The sequence below is a fragment of the Microcaecilia unicolor genome, chromosome 1, assembly GCF_901765095.1.
Source record: "Microcaecilia unicolor chromosome 1, aMicUni1.1, whole genome shotgun sequence".
NCBI classification, from domain to species: Eukaryota; Metazoa; Chordata; class Amphibia; order Gymnophiona; family Siphonopidae; genus Microcaecilia; species Microcaecilia unicolor.
This window is the reverse complement of record NC_044031.1, coordinates 28414400-28437328: the sequence shown is the minus strand read 5'-3', so window position 1 is coordinate 28437328 and position 22929 is coordinate 28414400. Positions and strand designations below refer to the sequence as shown.

The 22929-nt window shown below is 45.9% G+C and overlaps 1 protein-coding gene across 1 annotated transcript in view; it reads right to left on the bottom strand.

Moving 5' to 3' along the window:
• Positions 1-22929, bottom strand: part of LOC115461972 (zinc finger protein 585B-like) — a 42636-nt gene that overhangs the window by 4151 nt on the left and 15556 nt on the right. Inside the window, exons 2-5 of the mRNA XM_030192055.1 lie at positions 18655-20874; positions 7366-7449; positions 5562-5688; positions 1921-2022 (exon numbers count right to left, since the gene is read on the bottom strand). Of these exons, the coding sequence (XP_030047915.1) occupies positions 1921-2022; positions 5562-5688; positions 7366-7449; positions 18655-20874 (2533 nt within the window). The remainder of the gene's footprint in view (positions 1-1920; positions 2023-5561; positions 5689-7365; positions 7450-18654; positions 20875-22929) is intronic.

Here is a 22929-nt window from a genome sequence, read left to right as displayed (position 1 = left end):
TTCCTGCAATGATCAAGGAATGTATATATATTTTTTTTGGGGGGGGGGAGGAGGTGTTTTGCATGCAACATATGATCTATAATGTTTAGAAAATTCCATGGGTTAGCAGAAGCTGCCTGACAGAGTACAACTCAGATGCCCCGGGTATCTCTGGAAAACTACATACACTTCCCTTAAATGTTTTTATTGTTATTACCCTTTGAACTTGCAATGGAGTTCCTATTTCTCTTTTGATATTTACATTCTGTGCAATGCCTCTGAACCGCACTGCTGTATATACATGAAATGGCAGTATATTAAGTTAAATAAACCATACACCATGATATGAGAGTGAAGGGGGGCAGACTCAAGAAAAATGTCAGGAAGTATTTCTTCACGGAGAGAGTGGTGGATGCTTGGAATGCCCTCCCGCGGGAGGTGGTGGAGATGAAAACGGTAGCAGAATTCAAGCATGCATGGGTTAAACATAAAGGAATCCTGTGCAGAAGGAATGGATCCTCAGGAGCTTAACCGAGATTGGGAGGCGGGGCTGGTGTTTGGGTGGTGGGGCTAGTTCTGGGCAAGACTTCTACGGTCTGTGTCCTGAAAATGGCAGATACAAATCAAGGTAAGGTATACACAAGAAGTAGCACATATGAGTTTATCTTGTTGGGCAGACTAGATGGGCCGTGCAGGTCTTTTTCTGCCGTCATCTACTATGTTACTATGTTACACCATAAATGGTTGACTTCCGGTTTGAGGTCCCGCCGATATGGATGCCTAACTCGGAAGGGTCTAGGCAAAAATGTTACGTCTTTAGGTTTTAGTCTCCTGAGGACGACAGTCCGGCGAAACACGAAGTCGTGTAGAGACCAAAGGAAAGATTGGAAAACCAGTCACAAACCTCTGGTTTGGAATCTCCCGCACAGATGAAAGTTTTTTTCAGCTAACATACGAATTGCAAGCTTGTATTCACTTTCGCACACGAAGTCACGATCTAGCGGACACAGTACAACACGTATACCAACATCAACTGGTGATACACAACTATTGAAAGTTGTTAAAACACATGCGGACTGTGAAAAGTTGCAGGAAGACCTTAGGAAATTGGAAGACTGGGCATCCAAATGGCAGATGAAATTTAATGTGGACAAATGTAAGGTGATGCACATTGGGAAGAATAATCCGAAGAATCCGCAGCCAAGCGGAGAACTCGAACTCCCCACGGGAAAACACAAGTGTAAGTGAGAGTGGGGTGTTTGACCACGGAAATTCAAATCCTGGAGACAAGAATCTTAAAAAGCTTGTTTATTGAGGAAAAGACTCGACACAACTGTTGTGTTTCGGCCGTCAGGCCTGCATCAGGAGTCTCAGACGCCAGGAAGAACAGCTGATATGTGCAGTAGGTAGCACATGATATGATGATCTGTTGTACGGGTCTTTAGAAAGACCTTTGGTGATAAGCTTGCTAGTAGACAAATCGAGTGTCAAACATCCCACTCTCACTTACAAGAATAATAATCCGAATCATAACAGGGTCCACCTGTTACACCTCCTCTTACTCTGCACAATATTTATTACTAGTAAAAAAGCCCCGTTTCTGATGCAAATGAAACGGGGGCTAGCAAGGTTTTCTTCTGTGTGCATGTGGGAGTGTGTGTGTCCCTGCCCTCTGCCCTCTCTCCCCTCCCCCCTCTGAGTCCTTCACTGTTACAGAGAGAGTGATTTGATTTCGTGCTTTGCTGTGTTTTCGTTCACTGTTTGTGTTACAGAGAGAGCGAGGGCGGGACAGACACTCATGGGGAAACCGGATCTCTCTCCCCCTTCACACTTCCGGCTGGAGGCTTCATTTAGAACGTTGGTGGTGCCTTTTATATAGAGAGATTACGTCCCCCTGTACTCCTAATACCTCCTCTTACTCTATACACTACTATTACCCACCTGTGTATACGTGAGTAACTTCTCTCTCTCTTGACTCCTGGGGATCCTGGACGTTCGGTTCTTCCTCTTGTTTAATTTCCTCAAGATTGAAACCTTCATAGCCTGTTTCCAATGAATAAAAATGAGAACTGAGCTATCTTTCCTTAAATTTGCAGGAAAAACACGCAGCAGTAGTTCTCAGGGAAGCAGCATACGGTGGGAGTGAGGGAGGTCTACTATTGTTGTCAATTATAATGCAGGGATCTAGGCGTCGCTTGCAAGCCAGATGAAGACGCTCATTGGTCTAGAGACCACTGAAGGAGTATTAGGAGGGTGACAGAAACTGTGTACACATTAGGCTCTTGCAACTTAGGTTAAAATATAGGGGTTGATATAATCAAAGCAATTTAAATGTTTACATCACTTGCACCCACTCAGCTGCTGATATTCAATGGCACTTAACAATACTGCTGAATAAGCGAAGATACTTACCTATAGCAGGTATTCTCCGAGGACAGCAGGCCATTAATTCTCACATGTGGGTGGCATCATCCACATCGCCCGGTGCGGAGCTTAAACAAGCTAATACAACTTTAAGAGCATGCACAACATCCCCAACGCATGGAGTGGAGGAGTGGCCTAGTGGTTAGGGTGGTGGACTTTGGTCCTGAGGAACTGAGTTCGATTCCCACTTCAGGCACAGGCAGCTCCTTGTGACTCTGGGCAAGTCACTTAACCCTCCATTGCCCCATCTAAGCCGCATTGAGCCTGCCATGAGTGGGAAAGCGCGGGGTACAAATGTAACAAAAATAAAATAGATACTATTGGAGATTCTACATGGAATGTTGCTACTATTGGAGATTCTACATGGAATGTTGCTACTATTGGAGATTCTACATGGAATGTTGCTATTCCACTAGCAACATTCCATGTAGAAGGCTGCGCAGGCTTCTGTTTCTTCAGGACGTCCGACTCACAGAAGCAGAAGTCGCATTGAGCCTGCCTTGAGTGGGAAAGCACAGGGTACAAATGTAACAAAAATAAAATTAAAAAATAAACACGAGTACCTTCCTGCCTGCCACAAGAGTGGTGGGACCATCAGTACAATAAGATAGCATGGAAACAACTCCAAGGGGGGGCAGGAAGGTATGCGAGAATGAATGGCCTGCTATCCTTGAAGAATAACTGCTACAGGTAAGTATCTTTGTTTTCTCCGAGGACAAGCAGGCCATATTCTCACATGTGGGAATCCCCAGCTACCAGGATCACTGAAAATAATAATAACCATTGGTCAATTGGGCCTTGCAACTGCGAGGCAAAATACTAATCAACCTGAAAACTATATACAAACTGTATGAGTGTGGAGCCCAGGAAAGAACAAAAGGGGCCTTGGGGGGGGAGGGGGAGGGGGATCCTAGACCCCAAACAAATTCTGCACTGTCCAAATCAACTATCACGTCAGGTATCCTGCTCAAGGCAGTAGTGAGAGGTGAATGTGTGGACTGAAAACCACGTTGCAACCTTGCAAATTCCTTCAATGGAGGCTGACCTCAAGTGGGCTAGCGACGCAGTCGTGGCTCCGATACTGTGAGCCTTAACATGACCCTTAAGAGTCAGGCCAGCCTGGGCATTAGTGAATGAAATGCCATCTGCCAGCCAATTGCAGATTATGCATTTCCTGATGGCAACCCCTATCGGAATCAAAAAAGACCAAAAAAACTGGGTGGACTGTCCGTAGGATCTAGACTGCTCCAAGTAAGAGGCCAATGCTCGCTTGCAGTCCAAGGTGTGCAGTACAGAATGACACGGAGACGGGGCTTTTGTCCCCGTCCCATCCCTGTGGGTTCTGTCTCCGTCCCCATCCCGTCCCCGCAGGACCTGTCTCCATCCCTGCACTGTCCTGTCTTCCACAGTCCTTCCTGCAATAGAAGATGTCTTCTCAGAAGACGTGCTGGTAGCAGGACGTACCGGATCCCCCATGCAAATTTTGCTAGTTGTGGCCAGCATGTTTGCTTGTTTTTCCAAAAAATCAAAATATCGTCGTCCGCATCACTAAAACATTAATAGCAGTCCAGTTCATTAACAGGCTTCAAAGTAGCAAGTGACACGGGGACAAAATTTGTCCCCATCCCCACTCCATCTCTCCCTCTGTATCCTTCTCACCTTCCTCCCCTCAGTGGTCAGACATCTTGTCTCTTCTCCCTTTCCATGCAATCCAACATCTCAATCTTGCCACCCCCTCCCACGAAATCTTCCCGACACCCCCTCTGATACAAACTTCCTGTTGTCGTGCGAGTGCAACCCAACAGAGAGACTTGCAGCGTGCTTCAGCACGAGGCTGCATTGTTTTTCTTTTCAGTGCTGACACCGTTGTGGCAATAGGAAGGAGCCAAGACAGGAAGGTTTAAGGGGAGGGGCGGACCGAGGTGATGACAAGAGGGGAGATGCTGGATGGGAAGGAAAGGAGAGGAGAGGAGGAGATGCTGTACCACATCTGAGAAGTGGGAAGGAGGCATTCTGTCCTGCAGCATTTAGGGGTGCAATGCCTCCCCCACGCTATACCCATGATCCTGGCCCCTCACAGTGTCATCGTAAGACAGAAGGCAGGGCTGAGAGAGATCCTGATCGTACCTGGATGTTTCTGGCATGGAGGAGGTACAGATGAGGGGGGCTTTGCAGGCCGCCCCGGATCAACCTGGCAAGGCATTGGAAGGCTTCGAGGGTTCCCTCATTGACAGATTGGATTACGAAAGTGAGATATATATGTGAGATGGAGAGACTGATGGCTGTGAAAAGGAAAACGTTGCCCAGATGGGAGAAAGTGCGGCTGCCTTTTCTGATCTGCATGTTCGTGATAGCTGATGATTGGTCTGAGAGGGGAGGGAGGGGGACTGTTGGGTGGGAGTTTAAGGGAGGCTTCCGATCAGATATCGCATACAATTCAAGCTCCTCCTCCTTACCTACAAATGCACTCAGTCTGCGGCTCCTCACTACCTCTCCACCCTCATCTCCCCCTATGTTCCCGCCCGTAACCTCCGCTCACAGGACAAAGCCCTTCTCTCAGTTCCCTTCTCCACCACTGCCAACTCCAGGCTCCGCTCATTCTGCCTTGCCTCACCCTATGCCTGGAACAATCTTCCTTTACCCATACGCCATGCCCCCTCCCTACCCATCTTCAAATCTCTGCTTAAAACTCACCTCTTCAATGCTGCCTTCGGCGCCTAACCGCTTGAGAAATATAGAATGCCCCAATCTATCCACCCTATCAGATTAACTGTTCACTCGTCCTCTAGATTGTACACTTGTCTTTAGATTGTTCTCTTGTCTTTTAGATTGTAAGCTCTTTGAGCAGGGACCGTCCTTCTATGTTTAAATTGTACAGCGCTGCGTAACCCTAGTAGCGCTTTAGAAATGTTAGTTAGTAGTAGTAGTAGTAGTAGGAAGTATGGGGGGTAGGTATAGAGGACGGGTGGGGGGGAGGGTATTAAATGTGATAATGGTGGGACCAATGACATCATAAGGCATTCGTTGTTCATTATTGTGTTTGGCTCACTTGGAATATGATGTAACGAGCCGAGTTAATTATGTTTTGTGTTATGTTCTTAATGCTCAATAAAGACTTCTATAAATTAAAAAAAAAAATGCAGATAAACAATTCTTACCTAGAGAGATCAGGGTCTCATAGTTCTCCTTCATAACCTCCCTGTAAAGCTCCTTCTGCTCTTCATCTAAATACTCCCACTCCTCCTGGGAGAAAGAGACAGCGATGTCCTCAAACGTCACCTGCATCTGAAACACGAACCAGAAACACACTCAGGAATGTGGAGGTGCTGAGAATACATTACATTTCAGCTGGTTTTATTCGCCTGACATTTTATCATGGAAATCCCTTTCCCACGGGAAGTGCCAGACTTGTTTTCTCTGTGCACATGCTAGACTCAAGTTTCCTCTATGGACTGCAGGATTTGCAAGTTTAGCTATAAAAAAGATTCTCCGATACCAGAGACTCAGATTATCAAATATCATTGCCTAGACACAGGAGAGGAGCCTGGGCAGAGCCGTCGCTTACACAAGTAGCTTACAAAATACTGTAATTTATACGTACCCCAACCGCAATTACACTACCTCTACGGCGTCTGGAACAGTGGCCACATAAACGTAAGGTGGGCTGACACCTGGTTACAATGGAACTCATTACCAGAGGATGTGGTAACAGTGGTTAGTATATCTGGGTTTAAAAAAAGGTTTGGACAAGTTCCTGGAGGAAAAGTCCATAGTCCGCCCCAGGTGCACGCCGCTGGGGGGTGTCGGCTCCGCGCTGGTGCACTGCCCTCTCTGCCCCGGAACAGGTTACTTCCTGTTCCGGGACAGAGAGAGCAGTGAACCAGCGCGGAGCCGACACACCCCAGCAACGTGCAGTCGGGGCAGATCGGCCCTCCCGCCCGTCCCTCGCCGCAGGTATGCGCTCCGGGGGGGGGTATGCGCTCCAGGAAGGGGGTGCGCTCCAGTGGGAGGAGGGTGCACCTTGCTGCACCCGGAGGGGGGGGTGCGCAGCGGTGACCCGCCCCGGGTGTCAGCTCCCCTCGCTATGGCTCTGCCCATGCCTTTTTCAATTCCGGAACAGTCCTCGACTCCACCACATCCCCTGGGAGGCCGTTCCACGCCTTCACCACCCTTTCTGTGAAATAATACTTCCTTAGGTTACTTGATTGTTAATTGTCATTTCCATATAGCTAAGTCGACAAGGGCACTCACAGTTCTCGTTTTCAGGTAGGGAAAGAGAAAACATTTTAGTAATCTGAAATGTATTTATTTACTTGCAACATTTGTACCCCACATTTTCCCACCTATTTGCAGGCTCAATGCGGGTTACATTATATTGCAAAAGATATAGTTATGAACAGAGTAAGAGGTTTGTTCTAAATTAACATATTACTATGTAAGAATTAAGGAAGATATGTCTGTGGAATAATTTACATAACACATAATGAAAAAGGAAAACAATATGATAATATGGCTAATATAATCAGTTTAGAGGGATTAGTAGCTGGTTGGTTTAGATATAGAATAATCAAGTTCTAAGGAGGATTCTTATTGTAACTACAGTCTGCCTGTCAATTCTGTTGTGTATGATTTTTACATTTATTTTCTGGAAGTTCACTCATAACATAGGGAGAGAGGAAGGCGAATCTGAAAAGATCACAGGAAGCAGAAACTGTGAGCGTCAGAGGAACAGCAATAGCAGATCAGCTGCTGTGTGAGGGGAGGAGAACCCGGAAGAAGAGCCTCAGGAGCAGCAGCAGCCAGGGACTGAAAAGGGCAGAACTTTCTTTTCTGGAGCCCCAGCATTGGATTGATTGATCAGTGCCAGGCTCATTTCTCCCTCTTCTTGCCCCATGCAACGTGTGTGCATCAGAGGCTGCATGGCACTGCCCTAGTGAATCCCCAGTGCTGCCCACCTCCTACCTGCTGAGCAGAAAACCCTGCAGCCATTCCCCTGCCCTCCTCCACAGCACGAGCTCCCTGCGATCTGCGTTGGGCTTTGCTGGATCAGCGTTGGGGCTGAGCCTGCTTCTGTCTGCTGACGCCGGAACTCAACCCTGCTGCCAGTGAAAGCCACTCCTTCCAGTTCCAGGAAGAGAGGTGGAGAGGAGGGTTGCACAGGTGTGGGGGTGGATTCTGGGAAACGTCCTAGCATGCCTTATTCTTAAGACAAATGGAGACTGGGAATGGTGGGAAATGCAGTCTTGTAGGGCTTTTTTTTTTCCCCCTAAAGGTGGAAGGAAACACGATTGTGCTTTGCAGATGAGGAAGCAAAGAAAAGGGGGAATCAGGAAAGAAGTAGAGCAAGGAGGGAGATCGAGGAGGGCAGACTGTCTAGCACGACAGTAGAGGTGCCCAGCCTCAGCTCCTCTGCTCTGCCATAAGAGGGCACCAGGGAATTTTATGAGGGCAGACCCTGTAGCTCAAGAGGTTCAGTGCAGTGCAGATGAAGCAACTTGCCCAATAGCTCCCAAACCTGGTCCCGGAGGCACCCCAGCCAACCAGGTTTTTCTTATATTAAAAATACATAAGAACAGCATGCAATAAAAGGACCCACTACTGCAAATGACATAGACATTCTGAGATAATCATCTCTGCCAATCAGAAATACACTACAGAAAATGTGATCTCTGCAACGAAATAAACATCCACACCAATGGCAGGATGTTCCCTCCATGTGCAAAACGTGCTTATATAGCTCTGCACGTGGAAGGGCATCTCTCAGTCTGGGCAACGTGTCTAGGAGAGAGCCCAATGAAATATTTAAAAGGCACCAGCACCTGCCACCCCACAATCTAGCTTATTTTCGAAAGGGAAGGATGCCCATCCTCCGACACAAATCGGGAGATGGGTGTCCTTCTCCTGAGGTCGCCCAAATTGGCATAATCGAAAGCCGATTTTTTTTTTTTGCGTCCTCAACTGCTTTCCATCGCGGGGACGACCAAAGTTCACGGGGGCGTGCCGGCAGTGTACCGAAGGCGGGATGGGGGCGTGGTTAAGAAATGGGCGTCCTCGGCCGATGATGGAAAAAAGAAGGGCGTCCCTCATGAGCATTTGTCGACTTGGTCCCTTTTTTTTCACAACCAAGCCTCGAAAAGGTGCCCAAACTGACCAGATGACCACCAGAGTGAATCGGGGATGACCTCCCCTTACTCCCCAAGTGGTCACCAACCCCCTCCTACCCTAAAAAAAAATTCAAAAACATTTTTTCCAGCCTCTATGCCAGCCTCAAATGTCATACCCAGCTCCATCACAGCATATGCAGGTCCCTGGAGCAGTTTTTAGTGGGTGCAGTGCACTTCAGGCAGGCGGACCCAGGCCCACCCCCCCCCCCCCCACACACCTGTTACACTTGTAAATGTGAGCCCTCCAAAACCCACCCGAAAACCACTGTACCTACATGTAGGTGCCCCCCTTCATCCCTAAGGGCTATGGTAGTGGTGTACAGTTGTGGGGAGTGGGGTTGGGGGGCTCAGCACCGAAGGTAAAGGAGCTATGCACCTGGGAGCAATTTGTGAAGTCCACTGCAGTGCCCCCTAGGGCGCCCGGTTGGTGTCCTGGCATGTGAGGAGCATGTGAATGCTGGCTCCTCCCACGACCAAATGCCTTGGATTTGGTCATTTCTGAGATGGGCGTCCTCGGTTTCCATTATGGCCGAAAACCGGGGACGACCATCTCTAAGGTTGACCTAAATGTTGAGATTTGGGCGTCCCCGACCGTATTATCGAAAAGAGAAGATGGTCGTCCATCTTGTTTCGATAATACGGGTTTCCCCGCCCCTTCACTGGAACGTCCTTAGAGATGGACGCCGCCGTTCGATTATGCCCCTCAATGTCTCCATGAAGGCATGGAGATCAATCAGGAGCAGCTGGGAAAGATAAGTGTGAAGCAGTAGTGCCCCCCAGGATCACATTACCAGTCATGTGTAAGCACCATACATAGGCAGGGTCAGCTGCAGTGAAGTCTGAAGAAAGACCATCAGGCTTCCTTCCCTTTGCCCATGGCCCACATCTGCAGAACAACACAGAACGTGTCCCCCCTCCCCCCCAGCAACCGGGGCCCCCTCCCCTAACCATTACATGCAGAAATGAGGAGCTGAACATTGGACCCCCTAACACTCTCCTCCCCCCCCCCCAGCCCCAGCATGCTGGCCCATGCTGACATACTGATGGGAACGTTGACAGAAGATCACAAAAGTATATGCAGGCACCCCAAGGCACACCTGCTTTACCCCACAGCCCATCCCCACCTCCCAGCAATCGAGCACATTCGCCACAGAAAGGGCAGCATGCCATCCTCTGTCCCCAAAGTCACCGCATCTCACACAGCACCATACTGGGACAGATCGAAGGTCCATCAAGCCCAGTATCCTGTTTCCAACAGTGGCCAATCCAAGTCACTGGCAAGATCCCAAAACAGTACAATACATTTTATGCTGCTTATCCCAGAAATAAGCAGTACATTTTCCCAAGTCCATTTTATAATGGCTTATGGACTTTTAGGAAGCAATCCAAACCTTTTTTAAACCCTGCTAAGCTAACTGCTTCTACCACATTCTCTGGCAACAAATTCCAGAGTTTAATTACACGTTGAGTGAAGAAATATTTTCTCCAATTCATTTTAAATTTACTACTTTGTAGCTTCATTGCATGCCCCTTAGTCCTAGTATTTTTGGAAAGAGTAAACAAGCGATTCACGTCTACCCATTCCACTCCACTCATTATTTTATAGACCTCTATCATATCTCCCTTCAGCCGTCTTTTCTCCAAGCTGAAGAGCCCCAGCTGCTTTAGCCTTTCCTCATAGGGAAGTTGTCCCATCCCCTTTATCATTGTCATCGCCCTTCTCTGTACCTTTTTTAATCCACTATATCTTTTTTGAGATGCGGTGACCAGAATTGGCACCATGGACCGATAAGGCGTTATAACATCCTCATTTTTCTTTTCCATTCCATTGCTAAGAATACCTAACTTTCTATTTGCTTTCTTTACTGCCACAGAGTAGCAGAGCAGAGGGTTTCAAAGTATCGTCAATGATGCCTCCTAGATCCTTTTCCTGGTCGGTGACTCCCAACATGGAACGTTGCATTTGGATTCCTCTTTTCCACATGCATCACTTTGCACTTACTCACATTAAACATCATCTGCCATTTGGATGCTGAATCTCGTAAGGTCTTGCAATTTTTCACAGTCCTCTTGTGTTTTAACAACTTTGAATAACTTTGTGTCATCGGCAAATTTAATTACCTCACTAGTTACTCCCATAGATCATTTATTTATTGCATTTGTATCCCACATTTTCCCACCTTTTTGCGGGTTCAGTGTGGCTTACAATATGAGTTGAATATTGGAAATACAATTGTTACAGATAGTTGTGGATAATATTATGCAGGGTTATGCGAAACAATTGGGGTGTCGTTAAGGGATGTAATACTGGAACATAGGCATTGCAACTTTGGAAGGAAACAATGGGAGCTTAGAGGCGATAGAAAGGCATGAAGTCATATGGTATATAACTTTCTGTGAGAAAAGGTATGAGTGATGTGATAATACGGGGAATGGAGTTCCGAGGTGAATGTACGATGCATTAAGTGTGGACTTTATGTGTTTTGTTTCTATCCATAGACTTGTTCGAAAAGATGAGTCTTCAATAATCTGCGGAAGGAAGCTTGCTCGTTGGTTGTTCTTAGGTTGCGCGGCAGTTTATTCCAATACTGCGTGCTCATGTGAGAAAAGGTTGACGCATGTAATGTTTTGTATTTCACGCCTTTGCTATTGGGGAAGTGGAGGTTAAGGAAGGTTCGGGATGATCTTTTGGCGTTTCTGGGTGGTAAGTCTATCACTCAGACATGTAGGCTGGGGCTTTGCCGTGAATGATTTTGTGGACTAATGTGCATACTTTAAAAGTGACGCGTTCCTTGAGTGGAAGCCAGTGCAGTTTCTCTCTTAATGGTTTTGCACTTTCATATTTTGGCTTTCCAAAGATGAGTCTGGCTGCCGTATTCTGGGCTGTTTGAAGTTTCCTCAGTGTTTGTTCTTTGCAGCCTGCGTATAGTGAGTTGCAATAATCCAAATGGCTGAGCACAAGGGATCTTTGGAAGTATGGTCTTATCCTTTTTAGTTTCCACATGCTGTAAAACATCTTTTTTGTTGTGTTGTTAGCATGAGTTTCAAGCGTTAGGTGGCGGTCGATGGTGATTCCAAGGATATCTAGATCATTTATAAATATGTTAAAAAGCAGCGGTCCCAGCACAGAGCCCTGGGGAACCCCACTAACTACCCTTTTCCATAGAGAATACTGACCATTAAACCCTACTCTCGGTTTTCTATTTTTTAACCAGTTCTTAATCCACAATAGAACACTACCTCCTATCCCATGACTCTCCAATTTCCTCTGAAGTCTTTCATGAGGTACTTTGTCAAACGCCTTCTGAAAATCCAGATACACAATATCAACCGGCTCCCCTTTATCCACATGTTTGTTCACCCCTTCAAACAAATGTAGTAGATTGGTGAGGCAAGATTTCCCTTCACTAAATCCATGTTGGCTTTGTCTTATTAATCTACTAGTAAAACAGGCCCGTTTGTGACACAAATGAAACGGGCGCTAGCAAGGTTTTTCTCGGAGTATGTATATTTGAGAGAGTGTGTGTAAGAGTGACTGTGTGTGAGAGAGAGTGAATGTGCGAGTGTGTGTGTGTGACAGAGAGTGAGACCGCTGGGTGCGAGTGTGTCTCCTCTGTCCTCTGCCCCCCCCTCCAGCCACCCAGCGAGTCTCCTCTGTCCCCTGTGGGAAGAAAAGGACAGTTGACTATCAAAAGTAACTCCCAAGATGTTACCAAGAGTTACTTGTTCAGCCGAAATGGTAGGTAAAACAGGGAGACTGGGGCAGGGGCAGAGGGAGAAGAGCAGTAGTTCTGGAGGCATTAACCCCCCCCCCCCCCTTTTACAAGCTGTGCTAGTGTGTGCCACGCAATAATGCCAACACAGGCCAATCACTTTGAATGGGCTGTGTCAGCATTACCGCACTGGCAGCTAGCAGCTTTGTAAAATGGGGGGGGGGGGGGGGGTAAGTTTAAATCCATTTGTGGATAACCAGCTAGTTATTTTATCCAAAATATAATAGCTAAGACTCAGGTTTCTTCTATAATAGCAAAAATTATATATTAAAAAAAATGTAGTGCTCATAAAAACCCAACGTGACCAACTTAAATGCAAAGGTCACTGTTCTCTATCATCGCACTAAAGACCCTGTTTACTAAGGCACGTTAGTGTTTTTAACACTCCTACAATTAGTGCATGCGTTAACTGTGTAGGCACTGATAGGGATATTGTAGGCGCGTTCATGGTTAACGCGTGTTAAACACGCTAACGCGCCTATAACGCAGCTTAGTAAACAGGGCCCTAAGAGTGGAATGTCCAACTAATAGTTCAAGACAAAAGAATATTGTCCTCTGTTCTTCTCTTGAAATCTCTAAACCTCCTTGTCCACTGCTGTGATAGTGCCTTCAACACCACATAATCTGACAAATGATAGAGACAGTGTAAAATCACAAAATTATACATTGAGGGGCATAATCGAATGGGGCACCCAAGTTTTCATGAGGGCGTCCTCGCAGGACGGCCCCGCAAAGAGGCAGGGAAACCTGTATTATCGAAACAAGATGGGCGTCCATCTTTCGTTTCGATAATATGGTCAGGGACGCCCAAATCTCAACATTTAGGTTGACCTTAGAGATGGTCGACCTAAATGTTGAGATGGTCGACCTTAGAGATGGTCATCCCCGGTTTTCGGCCATAATGGAAACCGAGAATGCCCATCTCAGAAACAACCAAATCCAAGCCCTTTGGTTGTGGGAGGAGCCAGAATTCATAGTGCACTGGTCCCCCTGACATGCCAGGACACCAACCGGGCACCCTAGGGGGCCTGCAGTGGACTTCACAAATTGCTCCCAGGTGCATAGCTCCCTTACCTTGGGTGCTGAGCCCCCCAAAACCCACTCCCCACAACTGTACACCACTACCTTAGCCCTTAAGGGTGAAGGGGGGCACCTACATGTGGGTACAGTGGGTTTTGGGTGTGTTCTGGAGGGCTCACATTTACCACCACAAGTTTAACAGGCAGGGAGGGATGGGCCTGGGTCCGCCTGGCTGAAGTGCACTGCACCCACTAAAACTGCTCCAGGGACCTGCATTCTGCTGTCATGGAGCTGGGTATGACATTTGAGGCTGGCAAAAAAAAAAATTTAAAGTATTTTTTGAGGGTGGGAGAGGGTTGGTGACCACTGGGGGAGTAAGGGGAGGTCATCCCTGATTCCCTCTGGTGGTCATCTGGTCAGTTCGGGCACCTTTTTACGGCTTGGTCGCAAGAAAAAATGGACCAAGTAAAGTCAGCCAAGTGCTCGTCAGGGACGCCCTTCTTTTTTCCATTATCGGCTGAGGACGCCCATCTCTTAATCACGCCCCAGTCCCGCTTTCGCTACAGTGCTGACACGCCCCTGTGAACTTTAGTCGTCCCCGCGATGGACTGCAGTTGAGGACGCCCAAAATCGGCTTTCGATTATGCCGATTTGGGCGACCCTGAGAGAAGGACGCCTATCTCCCAATTTGTGTCAGAAGATGGGTGCCCTTCTCTTTCGAAAAGCCTGATAGTCTCACTTGTTGGATTATGTGGTGTTAAAAGGCACTATTGAACTATTTTGAACTATTAGTTGGCCATTCCACTCTTCAGTTTGATGATAGATAACAGTGACCTTTGCTTTTAAGATGGTCACATTGGGTTTTTCTGAGCGCTAAAAATTTCTATTTATAAATATATTATTTTTGCTATTATAGAAGCAACCTGAGTCTCACATATTGTATTTACAAATCAGGATGGAAACCCACTGTAGCTGGGACAAAACACACCACAATATACCCAGCTGAGTCCCCCGCAGGACTGGGTCCAGGTGCAGTGATAAATCTGGAGGCGGCAAGGAAGTCAAGATGGCAGTGCTTTCCACTGAAACGAAGCACCGGGCCCTCGATCCCCCACGCAAAAAGTAGAAAGACAAACAGTACAGAACTTAGGGTGCTGGCGACCAGGTCACAAAGCACACGAGTGGCAACTATATGGAGCACCCACACCAGGCCGGGAAAAACAGCTGCAGAGTACTGACCGACCCACTAAGCACCTCAGCTGGGGAAAGAAAAGTGCTTTCAGCACTTCCCTCCTTGAACAGAGCCGAGTCCTAACAGCTTTGTTTTCTGAATTTCTCACTCTTTGGGAGGGAGGGGGGATATACTTTTTATTTTTAACTAGCGCTGAAAAATCACAAATAGGACCGACAAAGGGGAGAGGCTATAGGCAGACCCTCCCCGTGCTCAAGAGCAGCAAAGGAGGGCCGAGGACTCAAACAAGGTAGCCCCAAAAAAGACCACCACGAGAGGGAAGGGGGGAGGGATTCGGCCACCCCAGTGTGGCCCCCCCAGGGCTTCAGAGACAGGGACTCAGCCCCTGTCCAACAAGCTGCCAAAGATAATAAAAACAACAAATGGCCACCTAAGTTTCCGGAAAGAACTAAAAACAAACCTATTCAAAACGGCATACCCCACCGACCCAACATTAAAACCTAAGTTCCTGCGACACTGCAAAACCAAAGACTGTAATGGACATACCTTAACCTTCATCCCCCCTCCCTAACTTCCCCAATGTATCTACCAAACACGAACCTTCTTTTACCACAGTAACACCTGTATTTGTTCATACCGCAACTGGCGAACGCCGTTACAGTTCCATGTAAGCCACATTGAGCCTGCAAATAGGTGGGAAAATGTGGGATACAAATGAAACAAATAAAAAATAAAATAAATAAAAAGCAGGAAAAGGTCTGGAAAATTTTTTTTTTAATTCAGCATAAAAAAGAAAGTCAAAATACCCATTGCTGTGGTCTCACAGACAGATTTAAGATTTCATTTTTTTAAGTGTAGTATATTGAATGGAAAGGGGCTGCACAGACTTACCACTGCTACTGAGACTGAGAATAGACTGATTTTCAGGGGACTGTACAGCCCACTCAAATGACTTCTGGAAGTTCAGTGTATCCTCAGTCTCCCAGTTGCTGGTAGGAGTTCATAACCCATCTGTGACGGTCTACAGCAACGCTATGGAACATACATGTAAAAAGACAACATTCAAAGCAGAAGACAACAATGTGGATAAACGAATTGCAGTTGGGATAAGAATCAGGAAGGGTGAGCGTACCTTATTCATAGGAGAAATCAAAGTAGCAGAAGGCATATGGCAGCCCCCAAGTAAGGAGGATAAGCAGAGAGATGAGCCAGGTTGAAGAAAGACCTCATAGATCTACCAACCAGAAACAGAATCGGATCATCTCGATCATACCAGGGGCGGCGCAACCCGGCAGTGAGGTAAGCATGGCAGGAGGGCGCTACAAGCCATGCTTAACTCACCTCCTGCCGCTCTGGGGGTTTTAAATAGTTGATTTTACCTCCGTCGCTGCAGCCGCAGTGAAAGCCTGTCTCTAGCCTTCCCTTCATTCCCGTCAGTGTCCCGCCTTCTTCTGACGACATTTCCTCTTTCCGCAAGGGCAGGACACTGACAGGAAACAAAGGGAAGGCTAGAGACGGGGGTTTCACTGCGCCGGCTGCTGCAACGGAGGCAGGGGAGCGAAGGGAATCGCTGGGTGGGTACATGGATGGCTCGAAGTGGGGCAGGGGAGCAAAGGGAATCGCTGGCTGGGTACATGGATGGCTCGAAGTGGGGCAGGGGAGCGAAGGGAATCGCTGGGTGGGTATGGATGGCTGGAGGGGAGGCAGGGGAGCAAAGGGAATTGCTGGGTGGGTATGGATGGCTGGAGGTGGAGCAAAGGGAATCGCTGGGTGGGTATGGATGGCTGGAGAGGGGGGCAGAGGAGCAAAGGGAATCGCTGGGTGGGTATGGATGGCTGGAGGTAGGGCAGGGGAGCAAGGAGAATTGTTGGGTAGGTATGGATGACTGGAGGAGGGGCAGGGCAGCGGAGAGAATCGCTGGGTGGGTATGGATGGCTGGAGGGGGGGCAGGGGAGAGGAGAGTTGCTGGACATGGATGGAGGAGAGGGAAGGGAGAGAGAAGAAATGCTGGACATGGATGGAGGGGAGGGAAGAGTGAGGAAGGAGATGAGATGAGGGAAAAGGAAGAGAGGAGAAAAACTGCACATGGATGGAGAAAATAGGAAGAACTGGATCCACTGGACAGTCAAGTCTGCGGAGGACAAGAAATGAAGAAGAAAGGAGGAAAGGAAATAAATAAATGGAAAGGAAGCCCTGGAAACGGAGTTAAGAGGACAGATAACAACAGAATTGGATACTGGGCCAGCATGATCAGAAAAACAAAGTAACCAGACAACTAAGGTAGAAAAAAATCATTTTATTTTCATTATAGTGTTTGAAATATGTCCACTTTGAGAATCAGGTGCTCAACATTAAAAGTTTATATTTAATTATTTATGGCATTTTATCTCACATTAAACATAAATTAGATTGGAACCTGGGATCATAAAATATTTTTTTTCCTGGAGTAATGCATTGCCCCCCCCCCCAGGCTCTCTCCCCAGCCATAGCCAGCTCTGCAATTTGGGGGGGGGGGGGAGATGTGGACGGGGGGGGGGGGGGCGCAGATGTGGACCGGGGAGAGAGCCTGTTAAACATTTACCAGCACACCACTGCCTGACACACACCTACCTCATTTGACCACAATTCAACCTTGTGTTTGTTCTCAACCGACTGGTGAACGCCTTTACGGTGTTATGTAAGCCACACTGAGCCTGCAAATAGGTGGGAAAATGTGGGGGTACAACTGTAACAAATAAATAAATAAATAAATAAATAAGTGGAATGGTATCACCAACAAAATGGAGGAAAAACGAACGAGGCGCATGAAGGAGCATGACATGCTCCTTTGTCGTGCTCCTTCAGCAAGTGGCACAGCGAGTGCTGCGGGTAAAAGTCAAATCATTTAAAGACCAGTATTATAAACGCCACCTCCTGTAAGACATGCTTAGTGGGCGAGACTAAGGTTGCAGCCAGACAGCAGCAGGAGCAGTCAGCAAAAGTTGACGAACAGGCAGAGCCTAAATAACACACGAACACAAGGTTGGCTTGTAAGTCAGTAAGAAGAGTTTGAACTGTATATGGAAATGGATAGGGAGCTAATGAAATAACTTGAGAAGAGGGACTATATGAGTGAACCAACGCTAGAGGAAGATGTGATAAGTTGTGTAGCAGAATTTTGAACACACTGAAGGGGAGAGAGATGGTTTAGTGGGAGACCTATGAGGAGCAAGTTACAGTAATCCAAGCATGGATTTGGCAATGTGCTCCGAAAGGAAGGGATGAATTTTAGTGATGTTACAGATGTGAGCAGACAAACAGAGGCATTATAGATAACCTCAAGGTTAAGAACCGAGGAGACAGGGAGGATGACGGCATTATCCACAGAAATAGAAAATGGGGAAGAAGGAAAGGTGGGTTTAGGGGAAAGATAAGAAGCTCAGTCTTGGCCACGTTCAGTTCCAGATGGCAGTGGGATATCCAGACAGCAATGCCAGACAAGCAGGCTGAAACCTATCACATAAAACTGAAATCTTGTTACGAATAGAACCAGTGTTAATCGTGCATATAGATAGTGACGGTGAAACTGAGTCATAACATCATCATTAGAAACACTCAAAACTATTAGCTAATTTCAAGAGTATCAAAACTCATGATGACTTCTTGCATTTGCAGTATAGAGATAATGGGCCTCAACAGTCTTAACCCAAGGATAACAGAAATCAGAACAGCATCATAATCAGAAGCCTCACAATTTAATTCAAATCAAGCTAGCAAATCAGAGCAGTCACAAAAAGCAGGATTCCAAAGATTCAAGCAAAGTGCGAAGTCTGCATAAAATCCACACAAAAAAAAGATCGTTTTTTTGCCATGCTCTTTCGTAGGTGTGATGCTGTCAGTGTTCATCTCTTCCGGCACTTCTGGCATCCATGCCGAGATAATAAATGACTCCCTTGCAGACCCAACCAGCCCTGGATGATAGATACATCATGGTGGAAACAGCATTAAAAAAACCCCAGAAGAGCAGGTGATCAAACTCATTGAGCAGAGCAGATTCCTCCTCAGCTCGAGGAATGTACAGTTTCTCTCAGGGGCAATATCTCCAAACGGGTTAGGTTTCGACATCCATATGAACCCTCTTATGTCGTTTTAAACTTGATTGATGATTAAAGCATTTGCTGCATTCTGGACACGTATATGGTTTTTCTCCTGTATGAATCCGCTGGTGTATTTTTAAATTTGATTGCTGATGAAAGCTTTTACCGCATGCTGGGCATGTATAGGGTTTTTCTCCTGTATGAATTCTTATATGTTTTTTAAAACTTGATAACCAACTAAAGCTTTTACAGCATTCTGGACATGTATATGGTTTTTCTCCGGTATGAATCCTCTTGTGAGTTTTAAAGTGTGGCTGTTGATAAAACCCTTTACCACATTCTGGACATGTATATGGTTTCTCTCCTGTATGAATCCGCTTATGAATTCTTAAATCTGAATAGCGAATAAATCTTTTACCACATTCGGAACACATATAGGGTTTCTCTCCTGTATGTGTCCTCTTGTGAATTTTTAAATCCGAATGGCGAGTAAATTTTTTACCACATTCTGAACACATGTATGGTTTCTCACCAACATGGATCCTCTTGTGCATATTTAAATGTGATTGCTCACAAAATCTTTTACCACATTCTGGGCATGTATAAGGCTTCTCTCCCACATGAATTCTCTTATGCCTTTTTAAATTTGATTGCAGATTAAATTTTTTATCACATTCTGGACACGTATATGGTTTCTCTCCTGTGTGAATCCTTTCGTGAATTTTTAAACTGGAGTGCTGATTAAATCTTTTATTACATTCTAGACATACGTATGGTTTCTCTCCTGTATGAATCCTCTTGTGAATTCTTAAATACGAGGGTTGATTAAAGCTTTTACCACATTCTGAACATACATATGGTTTCTCTCCAGTGTGAATCCTCTCATGAATTTTTAAACTGGAGTGCTGATTAAATGTTTTATTACATTGTAGACATATGTATGGTTTCTCTCCTGTATGAACACTCTTATGAATATTTAAATATGAGGGTCGATTAAAGCTTTTATCGCAGTCTGGACACGCATATGGTTTCTCTCCTGTATGAATCCTTGAGTGTCTTTTTAAACTTGATGGCTGATTAAATCTTTTACCACATTGTGGACATTTATATGGTTTATTTCCTGTATGAATGTTCATGTGCATTCTTAAATGTGATAGCCGATTAAAACTTTTACCACAATCTGGACATTTAAATGGCCTCTCTCCTCTTTGTATCTTCTGGTGATATTTTACCCCAGACTGCTGGTAAAGGTTTTTTTCATAATCTGAAGATGCGAAATATTTCTCTCCCACATGAACTGTTTTGTGCGTCGTTAGTGATGCTAAAGAAATGAAGCTTTTATCACACTCAGAACATGGATACGGTTTCTCCCCAGTGTGTATTCTTTGATGAATTTTTAGCACTGTTAGATTAGAGAAGTATTTGTTACATTCAGTACATGTGAATCTTTTCTCTGTTATCTGGCTTATCTGAGACGATAAAGCAATTACGTTTTTATCACCCTCTATGCATGTAATTAGTTTTTCCCTTTCTTGTTTTACTTGATATATCACTAGATTTTTATTCTTACGGGTATTTTTCTCACTTTCAGAACACAATAAATGTCTTTTGTCTTTGTTTACTTTTTGGTTCTTTATTAAGACTTGCTTGTAGTTATATGACTTCACACCTTCAGTACTTTCAAAAGATCTTTTCCCAGTGTGTGTTTTTTGGTGGATAATTAATGCTCCCTTATGACAAAAGCTTTTGCTACATTCACTACATTGAAAAGGCTTCACTTCGGTGTGAATTCTGTGACGTAATTTCAGATTTAACTTCTGTTTGAAACATTTTCCACGCCGGATTCTCTGGTGAAATAATGAATAATATTTTTTAGCAAGGTTTTTTCCACGGGCGTGAAAAAGAAAGGATTTCTTCCTGTTCCCCTCGATGCGGAGGAGTTTAGAAGTAATTGGCTCACTGTTATTTCGGAAGATGCGTTTCCTTTTCAGGTGTCTCTGGTGCTCAGGGAGGTTTCTTGGCTCTCTGTCCCTTCTTTCACATTCATTGACTCCACCTAATGAATCTCCTGCAAGGTCTCTCTGCTCCTTCTTTGATTCCAGATGTTTCCTTGTGTTTCTCTTCTCGGTCCTCTGGGAAGTATCGTCACAGATCTGTTCTGACGGTCTTGGGATTAGTTCCACTTCTACATGGTATTTTTCACGATACTCTTTTCTCTTCTGTTCCTGTATGACCTCAGTATCTGCGGGATATAATCGAAAGACGTTAATCATACATTAGTGAATATGGAAAGCTACTAATGATCAAAGACAGTAATTCTTTGAGTTCATACAATGACCACATGTGATTTGTGAAGTTAAGGGGAACTTTTACTAAGCTGCGTAGACGCGTACGCACATCCTACACGCGTCACTTTTTTAACTACCGCCCAGCTACCAGGTGGCAAGGGCGGTAATTTCAGTTTTGATGTACATCTGCTATGTGCGCTGGGAAATATTTTTTATTTTCCGGTGCGTGGCGCTAACTGGGCAGTAATTGGCATTGTACACGCAATGACGATTACCGCCCGGTTAACGCGTCAGACTTTACTGCTAGGTCAATAGGTGGCGGCAAGGTCTCAGGCCCAAAATGGACGCGCACCAATTTTCATTTTGCTTTGCGGCCCACCAAATAAAGGTCTTTTTAGCAGGCACACTGAAAACATTAACCTGCGCGCACCCAATACACGCATCTACACCAGTGTAGGTCATTTTTGGCGCACCTTAGTAAAAGGACCCTTTATATTTCATGTTAGCACTGAAGGCCACTCGGGATATTTCAAATCATTGAGAGGACCATTAGCAGAAAATTTGAGGAGGAAAAAAAAAACAGCTCAGAGAAGAGGCCGACTGAATTTTGGTTTCTGTTTCAGCTTTGGTGCTAAAACTGGCTGAAAATCCAGGTTCAGCCATACTTCGGTTTCGGCTAAAGATGCCAGTGTATTTTTGGCTGAAACCAAGACTCTTCCACTCTCTGTGGCCTTCCCACCACCACAGACTCCACTCTCCCAGCCACAATCCCCAGTCACTCCTGCCTATGTATACCCTGGAGGAAAGGAGAAACAGGGGTGATATGATACAGACGTTCAAATATTTGAAAGGTATTAATCCGCAAACAAACCTTTTCCGGAGATGGGAAGGCGGTAGAACGAGAGGGCATGAAATGAGATTGAAGAGGGGCAGACTCAAGAAGAATGTCAGGAAGTATTTTTTCACGGAGAGAGTAGTGGATGCTTGGAATGCCCTCCCGCGGGAGGTGGTGAAGATGAAAACAGTAACGGAATTCAAACATGCGTGGGATATACATAAAGGAATCCTGTGCAGAAGAAAGGGATCCTCAGGAGCTTAGCCTAGAATGGGTGGCAAAGCTGGTGGTTGGGAGGCGGGGCTAGTGCTGGGCAGACTTATATGGTCTGTGCCGGGGCTGGTGGTTGGGCGGCGGGGATAGTGCTGGGCAGACTTACACGGTCTGTGCCCTGAAGAGGACAGAACAAATAAAAAAGTAGCAGATAGGAATTTATCTTCTTGGGCAGACTGGATGGACCGTGCAGGTCTTTTTCTGCCGTCATCTACTATGTTACTATGTCAACACCACAGTCAAAATAGCTGCCACGACTTCCACAGCAGCCTCACAAGACTGCTGCAGGAGGTCTTGGCAGCTTCTCTGAGATTGTAAACGGTTTAGACAGGAGTGACTGGGGATTGTTCCTGTCCCAACTAGGCCACTAGGTCTTCTAACGTAGGATCAGGGAAGGCCTACAAGCGGTGGAAGGTACAAGAGGGAGCCTGCTCTGTGCTGGGGTGGGGTATGACAGTTTTCGTATCGGCTGAAACCGAGTGGTGAATTTTGGCCACAGATTCAGTTTCAGCCAAAACTGAAAACTCTGGTTTCGGTCGCCCTCTAGGTCACAGGCCCTGGATATCTCAGAAAAACTGCATGCACTTCCTTTAATGTGGTTTTTAGCAGTCGCTGGTCTTTATAGCCCAGTGCATTATCATTTGCAGAGTGTTACTGTGCCCTTTCTGGTATGCAATGTCGTCATAAACCTCAAACACACACAGGTCATTTTCAAGTCGAGTTAATATGTTCCCCAGCAGCCAGTGAACGCATAAATCTGCTATATGTGTTTTTTCAGATGCTATACGGATACCTAATAATCTAAATGATTTGGCTGGCTGCCTCTGAACATTATCCCCATATTCAATTGTTGCACAGAATCACAAGAGAACCACTGGGTTGATTTTAAAAAGGGAAACTTACCT